The sequence below is a fragment of the Tursiops truncatus genome, chromosome 4 (assembly GCF_011762595.2).
Source record: "Tursiops truncatus isolate mTurTru1 chromosome 4, mTurTru1.mat.Y, whole genome shotgun sequence".
NCBI classification, from domain to species: domain Eukaryota; kingdom Metazoa; phylum Chordata; class Mammalia; order Artiodactyla; family Delphinidae; genus Tursiops; species Tursiops truncatus.
In genome coordinates this window covers 33,067,009-33,086,061 of record NC_047037.1, presented here as the reverse complement: position 1 = coordinate 33,086,061, position 19,053 = coordinate 33,067,009, and the positions used below count along the sequence as shown (strand labels likewise).

Below are 19,053 nucleotides of genomic sequence, written 5' to 3'. Positions count from 1 at the left end.
TTGGAGAAATGTCTATTTAGGTCTTCTGCCCTTTTTTGATTGAGTTGTTTGGCTTTTTTTTTTATATGAAGTTGTATGAGCTGTTTATATATTTTGGAAATTAACCCCTTGGCATTATATCATTTGCAAATATTTTCTCCCATTCTGTAAGTTGTCTTTTCATTTTGTTTATGGTTTCTTTTGTTGTGCAAAAGCTTGTAAGTTTGATTAGGTCCCATTAGTTTATTTTTGCTTTTATTTTTTTGCCTGGGGAGACTGATCTAAGAATATATTTCTATGATTTATGTCGGGGGATGTTTTGCCTATGTTTTCTAGGAGTTTTATGGTGTCATGTCTTTTTTTTTAAATAAATTTATTTATTTTTGGCTGCGTTGGGTCTTTGTTGCTACATGCGGGCTTTCTCTAGTTTCGGCAAGGAGGGGCTACTCTTCGTTGTGGTGCACAGGCTTCTCATTGTGGTGTCTTCTCTTGTTGCAGAGCACGGGCTATGGGCATGTGGGCTTCAGCAGTTGTGGCACTCAGGCTCAGTAGTTGTGGCACGCAGGCTCAGTAGTTGTGGTGCGTGGGCTTAGTTGCTCCGAGGCGTGTGGGATCTTCCTGGACCAGAGCTCGAACCCATGTCCCCTGCATTGGCAGGCAGATTCTTAACCACTGCGCCACCAGGGAAGTCCAGTGTCATGTCTTATATTTAAGTCTTTAAACCTTCTTGAGTTTATTTTTGTATATGGTATGAAGGAATGTTCTTTTTTAAAAAAAAATAAATTTATTTATTTATTTTTGGCTCCATTAGGTCTTCATTGCTGCACGTGGGCTTTCTGTAGTTGCGGTGAGCGGGGGCTACTCTTCATTGTGATGCGTGAGCTTCTCATTGCAGTGGCTTCTCTTTGTTGTAGAGCATGGATTCTAGGCACACAGGCTTCGGTAGTTGTAGCACATGGGCTCCGTAATTGTGGTTGGTGGGCTCTAGAGCGCAGGCTCAGTAGTTGTGGCGCATGAGCTTAATTGCTCCATGGCATGTGGAATCTTCCTGGACCAGGGATTGAACCTGTGTCCCAAATAATTTTAGGATTATTTGTTCTAGCTTTGTGAAAAATGTCATGGGTAATTTGATAGGAATTACATTAAATCTGTAGATTGCTTTGGATAGTAGGACCATTATAACAATATTAATTTTTCCAATCCAAGAGCATGGGATCTCTTTCCATTTCTTTGAATCATCTTCAATTTCCTTTATCAATGTTTTATGATTATCAGCGTATAGGTCTAGGATTGTTTTCTTAATTTCACTTTCTGATAGTTCATTATTAGTGTACAGAAATGCAATTTATTTTTGCATATTGATTTTATGTCCTGCTTCATTACTGAATTCATTATTTAATTCTAACAGTTTTTTGGTGGAGTCTTTAGGGTTTTCTTGCTATAATACCATGTCATCTGCAAACAGTAACAGTTTCACTTCTTCCTTTTCAATTTAGATGCCTTTTATTTCTTTTTCTTGCCTCATTGCTCTGGCTAAGGCTTCCAATACTATGATGAATAAAAGTGGCAAGAGTGGGCCTTTGTCTTGTTCCTGATCTTAGAGGAAAAGCTTTCAGCTATTCACTGTTGAGTATGATGTTGGCTGTTGGCTGGTCATGCATGGCTTTTATTATGTTGGGGTGCATTCTCTCTATAACCACTGTTCTGAGAGTTTCTAAAATGGATGTTGAATTTTGTGAAAAGCTTTTTCAGCATCTATTGAGATGATCATAGGATTTTTATTCTTCATTTTAATATGGTGTATCACATTGACTGATTGTGGATATCGAACCACCCCTATCCCTTGCATCCCTGGAATAAATCCCATTTAATCATGGTTTCTGATCCTTTTAATGTATTGTTGAATTCAGTTTGCAAATATTCTGTTGAGGATTTTTTGCATCTATGTTCATTGTTGGCCTGTAATTTTCTTTTCTTCTAGTGTCTTTGGTTTTGGTATCAGGGTAATGCTGGCCTCATAAAATTGGTTTGGAAGTGTTCCCTCCTCTTTTGTTTTTTTGAAAGAGTTTGAGAAGGATTGGTATTCTTTAAATGTTTGCTAGAACTTACCAGTAGAATCATCTGGTCCTGGACTTTTGTTTGTTAAGAAGTTTTGGATTACTGATTCAATCTCCTTACTAGTAATCACTGTAATCAAATTTTTTATTTCCTAGATACACCAGAAATACATCTACACGTGGAACAACTCATACAGAGCGCCTACTGAACGCTGGCAGAAGACCTCAGACCTCCCAAAAGGCAAGAAACCCCCCACGTACCTGGTTAGGGCAAAAGAAAAAAATAAACAGAGACAAAAGGATAGGGACGGGTCCTGCACCAGCGGGAGGGAGCTGTGAAGGAGGAAAAGTGTCCACACACTAGCAAGCCCCTTCGCGGGCGGAGACTGTGGGTGGTGGAGGTAGGGGAGCTTCGGAGACGCGGAGGAGAGCACAGCAACAGGGTGCGGAGGGCAAAGCGGTGAGATTCCAGCGCGGAGGATCAGGGCCGACCGGCACTCACCAGCCGAGAGGCTTGTCTGCTCACCCGCCGGGGCGGGAGGGACTGGGAGCTGAGGCTCCGGCTTCAGTCGGAGCGCCGGGAGAGGACTGGGTTTGGCGGCGTGAACACAGCCTGCAGGGCGTTAGTGCACCGCGGCTAGCCGGGAGGGAGTCCGGGGAAAAGTCTGGACCTGCCAAAATGGCAAGAGACTTTTTCTTCCCTCTTTATTTCCTGGTGCGCGAGGAGAGGGGATTAAGAACGCTGCTTAAAGGAGCTCCAGAGACGGGCGCGAGCCGCGGCTAAAAGTGCGGACCCCAGAGCAGACATGAGATGCTAAGGCCGCTGCTGCCGCCACCAAGAAGCCTGTGTGCAAACACAGGTCACTATCCACACACCCACTTCCGGGGAGCCTGTGCAGCCCGCCACTGCCAGGGTCCCGGGATCCAGGGACAACTCCCCCGGGAGACCGCACGGCGCACCTCAGGCTGGCAACGTCACGCCGGCCTCTGCCGCCGCAGGCCCGCCCTGCACTCTGTGACCCTCCCTACCCCCTGGCCTGAGTGAGCCAGAGCCTCTGAATCAGCGGCTCCTTTAACTCCGTCCTGTCTGAGCGAAGAACAGACGCCCTCCGGCGACCTACACTCAGAAGCGGGGCCAAATCCAAAGCTGAGCCCCTGGGAGCTGTGAGAACAAAGAAGAGAAAGGGAAATCTCTCCCAGCAGCCTCAGAAGCAGCGGATTAAAGCTCCACAATCAACTTGATGTACCCTGCATCTGTGGAATACCTGAATAGACAATGAATCATCCCAAATTAAGGAGCCGTGTGGATGAAAGGCTCTTGGTGCTGCAGCCAGGAGTTAGTGCTGTGCCTCTGAGGTGGGAGAGCCAACTTCAGGACACAGGTCCACAAGAGGCCTCCCAGCTGCACATAATATCAAATGGCGAATATCTCCCACAGATCTCCATCTCAACGCCAGCACCCAGCTTCACTCAATGACCAGCAAGCTACAGTGCTGGACATCCTATGCCAAACAACTAGCAAGACAGGAACACAACCCCACCCATTAGCAGAGAGGCTGCCCAAAATCATAATAAGTCTACAGACACCCCAAAACACACCACCAGACGTGGACCTGCCCACCAGAAAGACAAGATCCAGCCTCATCCACCAGAACACAGGCACTAGTCCCCTCCACCAGGAAGTCTACACAACCCACTGAACCAAACTTAGCCACTGGGGACAGACACTAAAAACAACAGGAACTACGAACCTTCAGCCTGCAAAAAGGAGACCCCAAACACAGTAAGATAAGCAAAATGAAAAGACAGAAAAACATACAGTAGATGAAGGAGCAAGATAAAAACCCACCAGACCTAACAAATGAAGAGGAAATAGGCAGTCTACCTGAAAAAGAATTCAGAATAATGATAGTAAAGATGATCCAAAATCTTGGAAATAGAATAGACAAAATGCAAGAAACAGTTAACAAGGACCTAGAAGAACTAAAGATGAAGCAAACAATGATGAACAACACAATAAATGAAATGAAAAATACTCTAGATGGGATCAATAGCAGAATAACTGAGGCAGAAGAATGGATAAGTGACCTGGAAGATAAAATAGTGGAAATAACTAATGCAGAGCAGAATAAAGAAAAAAGAATGAAAAGAACTGAGGACAGTCGCAGAGACCTCTGGGACAACATTAAACGCACCAACGTTCGAATTATAGGGGTTCCAGAAGAAGAGAAAAAGAAAGGGACTGAGAAAATATTTGAAGAGATTATAGTTGAAAACTTCCCTAATATGGGAAAGGAAATAGTTAATCAAGTCCACCAAGCACAAAGAGTCCCATACAGGATTAATCCAAGGAGAAATACGCCAAGACACATATTAATCAAACTGTCAAAAATTAAATACAAAGAAAGCATATTAAAAGCAGCAAGGGAAAAACAACAAATAACACACAAGGAAATCCCCATAAGGTTAACAGCTGATCTTTCAGCAGAAACTCTGCAAGCCAGAAGGGAGTGGCAGGACATATTGAAAGTGTTGAAGGAGAAAAACCTGCAACCAAGATTACTCTACCCAGCAAGGATCTCATTCAGATTTGATGGAGAAATTAAAACCTTTACAGACAAGCAAAAGCTGAGAGAGTTCAGCACCGCAAAACCAGCTCTACAACAACTGCTAAAGGAACTTCTCTAGGCAAGAAACACAAAAGAAGGAAAAGACCTACAATAACGAAACCAAAATAATTAAGAAAATGGGAATGGGAACATACATATCGATAATTACCTTAAATGTAAATGGACTAAATGCTCCCACCAAAAGACACAGATTGGCTGAATGGATACAAAAACAAGACCCATATATTTGCTGACTACAAGAGACCCACTTCAGACCTAGAGACACATACAGACTGAAAGTAAGGGGATGGAAAAAGGTATTTCATGCAAATGGAAACCAAAAGAAAGCTGGAGTAGCAATTTTCATATCAGACAAAATAGACTTTAAAATAAAGACTATTAGAAGAGACAAAGAAGGACACTACATAATGATCAAGGGAATCAATCCAAGAAGAAGATATAACAATTGTAAATATTTATGCACCCAACATAGGAGCACTTCAATACATAAGGCAAATACTAACAGCCATAAAAGGGGAAATCGACAGTAACACATTCATAGTAGGGGACTTTAACACCCCACTTTCACCAACGGACAGATCATCCAAAAAGAAAATAAATAAGGAAACACAAGCTTTAGATCCATTAAACAAGATGGACTTAATTGATATTTATAGGACATTCCATCCAAAAACAACAGAATACACATTTTTCTCAAGTGCTCATGGAACATTCTCCAGGATAGATCATATCTTGGGTCACAAAAAAGCCTTGGTAAATTTAAGAAAATTGAAATTGTATCAAGTATCTTTTCCGACCACAACACTATGAGACTAGATATCAATTACAGGAGAAGATCTGTAAAAAATACAGACACATGGAGGCTAAACAGTACACTACTTAATAACGAAGTGATCACTGAAGAAATCAAAGAGGAAACCAAAAAATACCTAGAAACAAATGACAATGGAGACACGACGACTCAAAATCTATGGGATGCAGCAAAAGCAGTTCTAAGAGGGAAGTTTATAGCAATACAATCGTACCTTAAGAAACAGGAAACATCTCGAATAAACAACCTAACCTTGCACCTAAAGCAATTAGAGAAAGAAGAACAAATAAACCCCAAAGTTAGCAGAAGGAAAGAAATCATAAAAATCAGATCAGAAATAAATGAAGGAAACTATAGCAAAGATCAATAAAACTAAAAGCTGGTTCTTTGAAAGGATAAACAAAATTGATAAACCATTATCCAGACTCAACAAGAAAAAAAGGGAGAAGACTGAAATCAATAGAATTAGAAATGAAAAAGGAGAAGTAACGACTGACACTGCAGAAATACAAAAGATCTTGAGAGATTACTACAAGCAACTCTATGCCAATCAAATGGACAACCTGGAAGAAATGGACAAATTCTTAGAAAGGCACAACCTGACAAGACTGAATCAGGAAGGAATAGAAAATATGAACAGACCAATGACAAGCACTGAAATTGAAACTGTGATTAAATATCTTCCAACAAGCAAAAGCCCAGGACCAGATGGCTTCACAGGCGAATTCTATCAAACATTTAGAGAAGAGCTATCCCTTACCCTTCTAAAACTCTTCCAGAATACAGCAGAGGGAGGAACACTCCCAAACTCATTCTACGAGGCCATCATCACCCTGATACCAAAACCAGACAAGGATGTCACAAAGAAAGAAAACTACAGGCCAATATCACTGATGAACATAGATGCAAAAATCCTCAACAAAATACTAGCAAACAGAATCCAACAGCACATTAAGAGGATCGTACACCATGATCAAGTGGGGTTCATTCCAGGAATGCAAGGATTCTTCAATATACGTAAATCAATCAACGTGATAAACCATATTAACAAATTGAAGGAGAAAAACCATATGATCATCTCAATAGATGCAGAGAAAGCATTTTAAAAAATTCAACACCCATTTATGATAAAAACCCTGCAGAAAGTAGGCATAGAGGGAACTTTCCTCAACATAATAAAGGCCATATATGACAAACCCACAGCCAACATCGTCCTCAATGGTGAAAAACTGAAAGCATTTCCACTAAGATCAGGAACAAGAGAAGGTTGCCCACTCTCACTACTTTTATTCAACATAGTTTTGGAAGTTTTAGCCACAGCAATCAGAGAAGAAAAGGAAATAAAAGGAATCCAAATCGGAAAAGAAGAAGTCACTGTTTGCAGATGACATGATACTATACATAGAGAATCCTAAAGATGCTACCAGAAAACTACTAGAGCTAATCAATGAATTTGGTAAAGTAGCAGGATACAAAATTAATGCACAGAAATCTCTGGCATTCCTATACACTAAGGATGAAAAATCTGAAAGTGAAATCAAGAAAACACTCCCATTTACCATTGCAACCAAAAGAATAAAATATCTAGGAATAAACCTACCTAAGGAGACAAAAGACCTGTATGCAGAAAATTATAAGACACTCGTGAAAGAAATTAAAAATGATACAAATAGATGGAGAGATATAGCATGTTCTTGGATTGGAAGAATCAACATTGTGAAAATGACTCTACTACCCAAAGCAATCTACAGATTCATTGCAATCCCTATCAAACTACCATTGGCATTTTTCACAAAACTAGAACAAAATATTTCACAATTTGTATGGAAACACAAAAGACCCCGAATAGCCAAAGCAATCTTGAGAACGAAAAATGGAGCTGGAGGAATCAGGCTTCCTGACTTCAGACTATACTACAAAGCTACAGTAATCAAGACAGTATGGTACTGGCACAAAAACAGAAATATAGATCAATGGAACAGGACAGAAAGCCCAGAGATAAACCCATGCACATATGGTCACCTTATCTTTGATAAAGGAGGCAGGAATGTACAGTGGAGAAAGGACAGCCTATTCAATAAGTGGTGCTGGGAAAACTGGACAGGTACATGTAAAAATATGATATTAGATCACTCCCTAACACCATACACAAAAATAGCTCAAAATGGATTAAAGACCTAAATGTAAGGCCAGAAACTATCAAACTCTTAGAGGAAAACATAGGCAGAACACTCTATGACATAAATCACAGAAAGGTCCTTTTTGACCCACCTCCTAGAGAAATGGAAATAAAAACAAAAATAAACAAATGGGACCTAGTGAAACTTAAAAGCTTTTGCGCAGCAAAGGAAACCATAAACAAGACCAAAAGACAACCCTCAGAATGGGAGAAAATATTTGCAAATGAAGCAACTGACAAAGGATTAATCTCCAAAATTTACAAGCAGCTCATGCAGCTTAATAACAAAAAAACAAACAACCCAATCCAAAAATGGGCAGAAGACCTAAATAGACATTTCTCCAAAGAAGATATGCCGACTGCGAACAAACACATGAAAGAATGCTCAACATCACTAATCATTAGAGAAATGCAAATCAAAACTACAATGAGATATCATCTCACACCAGTCAGAATGGTCATCATCAAAAAATCTAGAAATAATAATTGCTGGAGAGGGTGTGGAGGAAAGGGAACCCTCTTACACTGTTGGTGGGAATGTAAATTGATACAGCCACTGTGGAGAACAGTATGGAGGTTCCTTAAAAAACTACAAATAGAACTACCATATGACCCAGCAATCCCACTACTGGGCATATATCCTGAGAAAACCATAATTCAAAAAGAGTCATGTACCAAAATGTTTATTGCAGCTCTATTTACAATAGCCCAGAGATGGAAACAACCTAACTGTCCATCATCGGATGAATGGATAAAGAAGATGTGGCACATATATACAATGGAATATTACTCAGCCATAAAAAGAAACGAAATTGAGCTATTTGTAATGAGGTGGATAGACCTAGAGTCTGTCATACAGAGTGAAGTTAGTCAGAAAGAGAGAGACAAATACCGTATGCTAACACATATATATGGAACTTAAGAAAAAAAATGTCATGAAAAACCTAGGGGTGAAACAGGAATAATGACACAGACTTACTAGAGAATGCACTTGAGGATATGGGGAGGGGGAAGGGTGAGCTGTGACAAAGCGAGAGAGAGGCATGGCCATATATACACTACCAAACGTAAGGTAGATAGCTAGTGGGAAGCAGCCGCATAGCACAGGGAGATCAGCTCGGTGCTTTGTGACCGCCTGGAGGGGTGGGATAGGGAGGGTGGGAGGGAGGGAGACGCAAACGGGAAGAGATATGGGAATATATGTATATATATAACTGATGCATTTTGTTGTGAAGCTGAAACTAACATATCATTGTAAAGCAATTATACTCCAATAAAGATGTTAAAAATTTTTTTTATTTCCTCATGACTTAGTCTTTGTAGTCTGTATGTTTCTAGAAATTTATCCATTTTTTTATAGGTTGTCCAATTTGTTGGTGTATAATTATTCATAGTAGACATCGTAATGTCTCTGCTTTCATTTCTGACTTTGAGTCCTCTTTTGAGTCTAGCTAAGGTTTGTTTCTTTAGTTTATATTTGATATTTCATTTTTCAAAAACAGCTCTTAGTTTCATTGATCTTTTCTATTGTCTTTTAGTCTCTACTTCATTTCTGCTCTGATCTTTGTTATTTCCTTCCTTCTAAATTTATAAATTTAGACTTAATTTTTTCTTCTTTTTGTAGTTTCTTGAAGTCTAAAGTTAGGTTGTTTGAGATCTTTCTTGTTTCTTAATAAGGCTTTTATCACTATTAACTTCCCTCTTAGAACTGCTTTTGCTGCATCACATAAGTGTTGGTATGTTGTATTTCCATTTTCATTTGTTTCAAAGTATTTTTTTATTTCTCTTTTGATGTCTTCTTTGACCCATTTGTTGTTCAGTAGCATGTTGTTTAATCTCCACATATTTGTTGATTTTTCCAGTTTTCTTCTTGTAATTGATTTCTAGTTTCATATCGTTGTGGTCAGAAAAGATGCTTGGTATGATTTCAGTCTTCTTAAATTTATTGACTTGTTTTGTGGCCTAACATATTATCTATGCTGGAGAATGTTTTATGTGCACCTGAGAAGAATGTGTATTCTGTTGCTCTTGGATGGAATGTTCTATATATGTCTGTTAAGTCCATTTGATCTAATGTGTCATTTAAGGCCAGTGATTCTGTATTGATTTTCATTGTGGATGATCTATTCATGAATTAAAGTAGAATATTAAAATCCCTTACAACTATATTGCTGTCTATTTCTTCCTTTATGTGTGTTAATTTTTGCGTTATATATTTAGGTGATTTTATGTTGGGTGCATAAATATTTACAAATATTGTATTCTCTTGTAGGGTTGACCCTTTTATCATTTGTATAATGACTGTCTTTGTCTCTTTGACTTAAAATCTATTTTGTCCATTATAAGTATAGCTAGTCCAGCTTTCTCTGGGTTCCGTTTCAAGGAATGTCTTTTTATATCCCTTCACGTTCAGTCTTTTTGTGTCCTTACATCTGAAGTGAGCCTCTGCTGAGGCCCATATAGATGTTTTTTGTTGTTGATGTATTGTTTTGTTTTTTTATCCATTCAGCTACTCTATGTCTTTTGTTTGGAGAATTTACTCCATTTACATTTATAATAATTATTGATAGGTACATAGTTATTGCCATTTTGTTAATTGTTTTCTGGCTGTTTTGTAGTTCCTCTGTTCCCTTGTTCATCTCTTGCTCTCTTACTTTTTGATTTGATGGTTTTCTGTAGTGGTATGCTTTGATTCCTTTCTCTTTGTCTTTTATGTATCTACTGTGGGTTGTGCTTTGTGGTTACCATGAGCTTACATAAAACAACTTATATTTTTATTTATAACAGTTTATTTTAAGTTGATAACAACTTAAGTTTGATCTCATTCTAAAGCTCTACATTTTTACTCCCCACACCACGTTTTATATTGATGTCACAATTTACATCTTTTAATCTTGTGTATCCATTAACAAATTGTTATTGTTATTAATATTATTAATATTGTTATTATTGTTAAAAAATTGTAGTTTTACTACTCTTGTCTTAACCTTCCTAGTACCTTTATAAGTGATTAACTCACCAATTTTACATTAGATTTTTCTGAATTTTACTATATATTTATCTCTAACAGTGAGATTTATACTTCCATGTTTCTCATTACTAATTAGTGCCTCCAACCCTCTTTCAGCTTAAAGAAGTTCCTTTAACATTTCTTGTAAGTCTGGTCTAGTATTGATGAACTTCTCTAGCTTTTCCTTGTCTGGAAAACCCTCTATCTCTCCTCCAATTCTGAAGGACAAGTTTGCCAGCACAGTATTTTTTTCTTTCAGCACTTTAAATATATCATGCCACTCCCTTCTGGCCTGATGTCTTCAGAAAGTGAGAGTGACCCCAGGGCATGGGGTTTTTGGGTTTTATGGGCTTATTTCATAGGCTAATGAGTGGGAGGAATATTCTTGCTATTTCAGTGAAACGTGGGTATTTCCCAGGTATTCAGCCACTGCCCACTTTTTTGGTCCACGTAAGGGGGAGTGATTTTTAGTATTACAACAGGGGTCCCCAACGCCCAGGCCACACAGCAGGAGGTGAGCGGCGGGTGAGCCAGCAAAGCTTCATCTGCCGCTCCCCTTTGTTCCCATTACCGCCTGAACCATCCCCCACCCCACCACCCCCCATCCGTGGAAAAATTGTCTTCCTCGAAACTGGTCCCTGGTGGCAAAAGGATTGGGGACCACTGTATTACAATATAGGTATAATGAGCTAAAGGTCAATGACCAGACTATTCTTGAAGGCTCCTTGGTTTCAGCCAGTTCCAGCTCCTTTTTATTGAATCCCAACAGCTGTGCCCCTCCTTCATTTTCTAGCTGTTCTGTCCTTCCCTTTCCTTCCTGTCTTTTAACAGGTTTGGACTAGAGCAGTGGTTTGTCTTTTTTGGGTGGGAAGCCACGGATGTGAACTCTAAAACTCTGAGCTCTACCCTACGAAAGTGTGCTTATGCCATTCCTGAGCATTATGGCGCAGTTTGTGAACCTCTGCATGGTAATATTGTTATTAGTCTGCTGGGGCTGCCAAAAGAGAATACCACAGAGTGGGTGGCTTGAACAACAAACTTCTCACAATTCTGGAGGCTAAAATTCTAAGGCTGAGGTGCTGCCATGGGTGGCTTCTGGTAAGGCATCTCTTCCTAATTTGCAGACAGCTGCCTCTGTGTCCCCACATGGTCTTGTCTTTCCTCTCTTTCCTCTGTGCCCATGAACTCCTGGTCTCTCCTCATAAGGCCACCAGTCCTACCAAAGTAGGGCCCCATTCATAGGACCTCATTTAGCCTTAATTACCCCCTCAATGGCCCAATTTCCAAGTACAGTTATGTATGGGGTTAAGTTTCAATTTACGAAATTTTCTTTTGGGGGTTGAGGAAGAAAGACACGATTCAGCCCATAATATAAATACTGAGTATAACTGAGTGCTGTGTCTGCATTGAGGGCCCTGCTTCTGTAAGCTGTCTCAGAGAGCACGTGCTCTAAGTGGTTTGCTCCTGAAGCCCACGCACTACCTTACAGCTAAGGTGTCTTATTTGTTGAATTAATGGTGATGAGATCAGACCAATGAACATGAAAAATTCATGGAGGAATATAAGATGCTAATTTAAGCGGCACAGATTAAAATACTGTAGTAATACTAAGGAGAAAATAAGAATAATCAAGGAAAGATTTTTGTTTTTTTTTCCTTTTTAAATGAGATACCTACCTATGCTTGGAATTATTTGCATGCTAAGAAGAACTTGCTGGCATTAGGACATTTACAGTGTAAGAGCCAAAGCCTGAGTTGAAATGATTTATGCAGGGTGTAGACCGATCTGGAGCCTTAAAATTGTAAACTGTGTGTTGAAGGCCTGAACTGAAAAAATAGTTCATAATCTTGGCAGAAAAGAAAATGGTACATTAGTTAATTTTTCCTGGGATAGAGAAATGGAATAACATTTGTTGTTTTGTCAACAGTGTGCTCATCAAGATTTGTAGAGTAACTATTTCAAAGAATTTTTAAGTAGTGAAATTCAGGGAGAAACTTACTGCAAACTGCCAATGAAAGGACCCAACTAACACAAACTGGCTCTAATAAAACCAGGCCCATGTGTTTTTTTGCTTGGGGGAGGGACAGGAGTACAGTTTATATAACAGTGCTACCTGTTTGAAGTGTGTAGGAATTCGTATTGTGAAGGGCAAGGATAACCCCTACTCCATTTAGAGGAAAACCTGATGAAAACTTCAGGGGTTTGATGTCCAGGTTGAGGACTTTAATCCATCACCATTTGAATTTGGCTTTAAAAGAATTATTAGGAATTGAACAGTTTACATCAAAATTACAAACAAAATGAGGTAGCTTTATAATTAGAGAATTGTGGTCATGCATGTAGTACCTGGTGTTTAGGTTTAGATTATTTAATAGAGGCTACTGCAATTTTGTAGTTCCTTTTTTTTCAACCCACTAGACCAATATTCTATATAAGCAACATCAGAAACATGACTAGATTCACTTTTTAATGTGTTTTACAAATCTTTTATTGCTTCAACAAGAAAATGGATACCAGAAAGCTTTTCTTTTTAAAAACTTATTTGAACTACTTTGAGTCACTACTTTTATTCTTTATTGTCCTTATTTTCGAAGTTTTGGCGTCCAAACTTGGAAAACCTCATGGAGATTTGTATAAACATGCATATACATATATACACACACATTAAGTTTAAAGCCTCAGTTCCTCATTAAACCTTGCGCTCAGGCTCCTGTTAAAAAGAGGTAAAATGGTGAGAAGCTAAAAATCATGGAAAACAAGAATAAATCCCAATTGATAATTTCCTTGTTGTTATGAATTAAAAGACATTTTAAGGCAAAATCTATCACCTTGCTAAAACTTCTACTAAGCTACAGACTCAGATATTTACAAGAAAATAAATAAACAAAAAGCCCTTTACACATGTCAATATGGTTTAATGACAAGCTAGCTGAGGAGTTGCACTTTGTTATTTTAGGTAACTTTCCATTCAGGAACAGTTAATATTTCAATGATTAAAATTTCAGGTGTTAAAAACTAACTTCAAGCAGGGTCATTGTTACACTGAAGCTGAATTCTTCAAGTTCTTGTCTTTAAATTACTATACAAATCCATCACAGTTACATTCAAGCTATTAATTTAAAACACATTTAATGTTTGGTAACTGAGTAAATACAATTACTGTACTCTAGGTCGTTTGATTTTATTTTTCTCTGTAGGAGCTTTCCTCTTTTGTGAGAATCCAGGCCCAGGTTCCTTATTATTCTGAAGAAATGAAATAGCTTCTGGTAGACAGTAATTTTCTACTTGAGGAGGAGATTCCTATAAAAGGGGGTAAAAAACCCAACATTGTTCATTTTTTTCAGATTTCAAACTGTTAATTAGGTAATAGATTCCTTTACTCTGCTTTATGACCAAAAAACCTAAACATTCGTCTTTCAAGGTAGCTATTTAGCACCTGTCACCATTAGTGACAGATCCTGTGTAACAAAATTTCACCTTTATCAGAAAAATGAGTTTATAGCTCAGGCAGAGTGGGGCTAGCTCAGATCTTAATGGTTTCATCTGTAAAATATGGATTAAGTACAGAATATGGAAAATATGGTAAAATACAGTTAATAGCTATCATTTAACTGTGAGATATTATGTTTAGTGTAAATTTTTGAAAATCTTTGAATGGAATGGGATGAATTCCCCTTTTCATTTTTTATGGCTTTTAGTCTGAGGAGAAGCCCCTGTCTGTGTCATGTTGACTGGCTAAAACTTTAACAGAAAACTTTGAAGAACCAGAGGACAGAATGGCAACCACAGCACTAGAAAATGAGGTGGGAAATTCCAGAAAGTTTGGGAGGAGCTCCAAACTCTGTGTTATAAACACTGACCAAATCCTTGCTTGACCCCTAAATCATGTATGTGCAGAGACTCAAGGTAAGGCTCAAAGAACCCAACTAAGATTTGAGCTGCCACTCACTGCGGAGGGTCAGCCAAGTAAACTGCCTGCTAAACAAATAAAATGGTCCTCTTCAGAAGAACATGACAGGATCTAGTCTCTACAACTGATTTGTAATTTCTAGGATACATCCATAATTACTATACATGTGAAGAAGCAGAACATGAACTATTCTCAAGAAAAACAAATCACCCCCCAAAATGGAAATACTTAAGCATCAACTTAAGAAAAAAATATACATATACTGAAAATTACAAAATGCCCATGAAAGAAATCAGACAATCTAAATAATTAGAGATAAGCTGTCCTCAGTGACTAAAAGGCTTAACATAGTAAAGATGTCAAACACTCAAACTGATCTGTAGGTTTAATGTAATTCCTATCAAAATCATAGAAAGGTATTTTTATAGACAAACAGACTTATTTAAAAATTTACATATAAAGACACAGTCAAAAAGAAGTACAGGCCCTAGAATAGCAACAACAATTTTGAAAAAGAGGAATAAAGAGGAAGGAATCACGACCTAATATTAGGACTTATTATGTATACAGTAATTAAGAGTCTTGCAGAGGGAAAGACACATAGATTGATGGAACAGAACAGAGAATGCAGAAATAGACCCACACAAAATGCACATCTGAATACTGACCAAGGTGCAAGTGCAACTAAATGGAGTATAGTTCTTTTAACAAATGGTGCTGGAGCAACTGGACATGCTGAGGCAGAAAACCCCTCAACCAACCTCCTAACAATTTTGACCTAAACCTTACACCTCTACGTATTATCAGACATAAAAAGTAAAAACTATAAAACCTTTTTTAAAACTTGTTTTGCAAAAATTCCTGTTAAGAGGATAAAGGTAGGGGATCCCTGGTGGTCCAGTGGTTAGGACTCAGTGCTTCCACTACCGGGGGCACGGGTTCAATCCCTGGTTGAGGAACTAAGATCCTGCTAGCTGTGTGGCTAAGCCAAAAAAAAAGAGGATAAAGGTAAATGGATGAATACATAAGCCACAGACTGGAAGAAAATATGTGCAAATACATATCCAACAAAAGACTAGTATCTATTATAAACAACTCTCAAGCGTAAAAAAAAACAATTCAATTACAAAGTGGACAAAAGACATGAAGAGACATTTCAAGGAAGAGGATATGAACATGGCAAATAAGCACACAAAAAGATGGTCACTTTGATTAGCCATTAGGAAAATGCAAGTTAAAATCACAAGAGAGATCATACACCAAATGAAATGGCTAAATAAAAAATGACAACTAAATGCAGATGAGGATACAAAGAAACTGGATCACTCATACATTGATGGTGAGAATGTAAAATATGCCCACTTTGTAAACACACTCTTGAGAATTTATCCCAGTGCAATGAAATCTTATTTTCACATATGAAACTGTACATAAACGGAAACAACCCAGATGTCCTTCCATAGGTTAATGATTAACTGTGGTACATCTGTACTACTCAGCAATAAAAGGTAATAAAAGTATTCATTGTTGCATAAGAATGCAACAATCTGGATGAAACTCAAAGGAATTTTACTGAGTGAAAAAAGCCAATTGCCAAAGTTTACACACTATTATTAATTCCATTTATTTAAGTTTTAAAAAATGAGGGATTCTTGGGCTTCCCTGGTGGCGTAGTGGTTAAGAGTCCACCTGCTGATGCGGGGGACATGGATTTGTGCCCCGGTCTGGGAAGATCCCACATGCCGCAGAGTGGCTGGGCCCGTGAGCCATGGCCACTGAGCCTGCGCATCTGGAGCCTGTGCTCCGCAACGGGAGAGGCCACAACAGTGAGAGGCCTGCGTGCTGCAAAAAAAAAAAAAAAAGAGGGATTCTTGTAGTGATAGAACTGTTCTGTATCTTGACTGTGGTGACAGATACATGAACTTACACATGGTAAAACTGCAGAAGTCTAAATACACAAATATACATGAATAGAAGTAAAACTGGGGAAATCTGAATAAGCTTGGATTGTATAAAGCCAATATCCTGGTTGTAAGGATATCCTTGTTTTTGCAAGATGCTACCCACTAGTGTAACCTGGAGAAAGTGTATATGGAATCTCTCTGTATTATTTCTTACTACTGCATGTAAATCTACAATTATTTCCAAATAAAAAGTTTAATTAAAAAAAAAGTAACAGAACATCTTGCTCATGACCCAGATGTTGGAAATAGTAGACAATTGCAACATAGCTATTATAACTGTTCTTAATGATATAAAGGAAAATATGCTTGAAATGAGTGAACAGACGAAATCTCAGCACAAAAACAGAAACCACAGAAAAGAACCAAAGCGATTTTAGATATAAACAAGTAATACTTAAAAAAAAAATTTTATTTATTTTTGGCTGTGTTGGGTCTTCACTGCTGCACGCAGGCTTTCTCTAGTTATGGCAAATGGGAGCTACTCTTCGTTTTGGTGCGTGGGCTTCTCATTGCAGTGGCTTTCTTGTTGTGGAGCATGGGCTCCAGGCACGCAGGCTTCAGTAGTTGCATCATGTGGGCTCAGTAGTTGTGGCATACAGGCCCTAGAGCACACGGGCTTCAGTAGTTGTGGCGCACAGGCTCAGCAGTTGTGGCGTGCGGGCTCTAGAGCACAGGCTCAGTAGTTGTGGTGCACAGGCTCAGTTGCTCCGTGGCATGTGGGATCTTCCCAGACCAGGAATTGAACCCACGTTCCCTGCATTCGCAGGCAGATTCTTAACCACAGAGCCACCAGGGAAGTCCAAAAATATAAGACTTAAATCAAAGTCTCACTGGATAGGATTAAGAGCAGATGAAAATAACAGGAAAAAATCAGTGAAGTTGGAGATAGATACACAGGAATTGGGCAATCAGAAGAGCACAGAGAAAAATAATTGCAAATAAGTGAATACAGGCTTAGGGGCCTGTGGGACAATATCAAAAGAGTAACATGAGTAACTGAATTCCCAGACAGAAAAGAATGAAGCAGAAAAATAGCAGAATGAAGAAATAATGCCCCAAATTTCCCAAACTTGGTGAGAGACATAAGTTTAAAGAAGCTTTGTGAATACCAATCAGGATTCATACAAAGAAACCATACCTGGAAATATAAATGGTTGAAAATCAAAGATGAAGAGAAAATCCTGAGAACAGCCAGGAGAAAAATGACACATTGCATAAAGGAGAACAATTCAAATTACCATTAACTTCTTATCAGAAACAATGGAGGCCTTAGGACTTCCTCAGTGGTCCAGTGGTAAAGAGACCACCTTCTAATTCAGGGGACACAGTTTCGATCTCTGGTCAGGGAACTAAGATCCCACATGCCCTGGGGCAACTAAGCCTGTGCGCCTCAACGAGAGAGCCCGCATTCCACAAAACTACAGAGCCCAGGCGCTCTGGAGCCCACGTGACCCAACTAGAGAGAGAAAAAAACCCACACACTACAACAAAAGAGAAGCCTGTGTGCCACAATGAAGAGCCCATGCCACAAAGATCCTGCATGCCTCAACGAAGATCCCAAGTGCTGCAATTAAGACCCAACACAGCCAAAAAACATTATTTATTTTAAAAAATAAATATTTTGTTAAAAAGTAAAAAGAAAAAGAAACAATGGAGGCCAGGAGAGAATGAAGTCTTTATTGAAGTACCAGAAGAAGAAAAAAAACTCAACCCCAAATTCTATATCCTGCCAAGAATCTTCAAGAATAAAGGTAAAATAGACATTTTCAAAAAAAAGAGAAAAAAAGAAAACTAGCATTGGTCCCCATCATATTTGTACTACAAACTAAAGAAGGTTCTTCAGGCTGAAGGAAAATGATACCAGATGGAAACTTAGATATTCAGAAAAAAATAACACTCAAAATGGTATACATTAGGGTAAATATAAAAGACTTTTTTCCCTTTTGATTTCCTTAAAATACATTGGATTGTTTAAAGCAAAACTTACTTAAAGTATAACACTGTACTTGTGGGGCTAAAACAGAGAGATGGGCCAGACATTAAATATTTTAGTAGTTGCAAATTTCTGTTGCGACTACTCAACTCTGCAGTTGTAGTGCAAAAGCAGCCAAAGAGAATATGCAAATGTAAGAACGTGGCTGGGTTTCAATAAAACTTTATTAATAAAACAGGCAGTGGGCTGGATTTGGCCTGTGGGCTATAGTTTACTGGCCCTTGGTTTGAAGAACAGGGGAAGCAAAGGAATCTATATGGTTCAAGATTTCTGCATTTTATGCAGTGGCACAATATTAACTCTAGGAAGATTATGAAAAATTAAGGAAGTATATTGTAATCTGTAGAGCAAAACACCCCCGCCCCTCTAAAAAAAAGCAGAGAAGTTTTTGCTTTAAAAAGACAATGGAGGGTCTTCCCTGGTGGCGCAGTGGCTGAAAATCTGCCTGCCAATGCAGGGGACATGGGTTTGAGCCCTGGGCAGGGAAGATCCCACGTGCTGTGGAGCAACTAAGCCCATG

General features: G+C 38.7%; 1 protein-coding gene across 4 annotated transcripts in view; it reads right to left on the bottom strand.

Annotated features, from left to right (window-relative positions):
* Nucleotides 1–13,124: 13,124 nt before the first annotated feature.
* The window catches only part of TOPBP1 (DNA topoisomerase II binding protein 1), a 79,194-nt gene continuing 73,265 nt past the window's right edge, over nucleotides 13,125–19,053 (bottom strand). For all 4 annotated transcript variants that reach the window (XM_033855374.2, XM_033855376.2, XM_033855375.2 and 1 more), the window contains exon 28: nucleotides 13,125–13,966. In XM_033855374.2, the coding sequence (XP_033711265.1) occupies nucleotides 13,823–13,966 (144 nt within the window). In that variant the 3' untranslated portion in view covers nucleotides 13,125–13,822. The remainder of the gene's footprint in view (nucleotides 13,967–19,053) is intronic.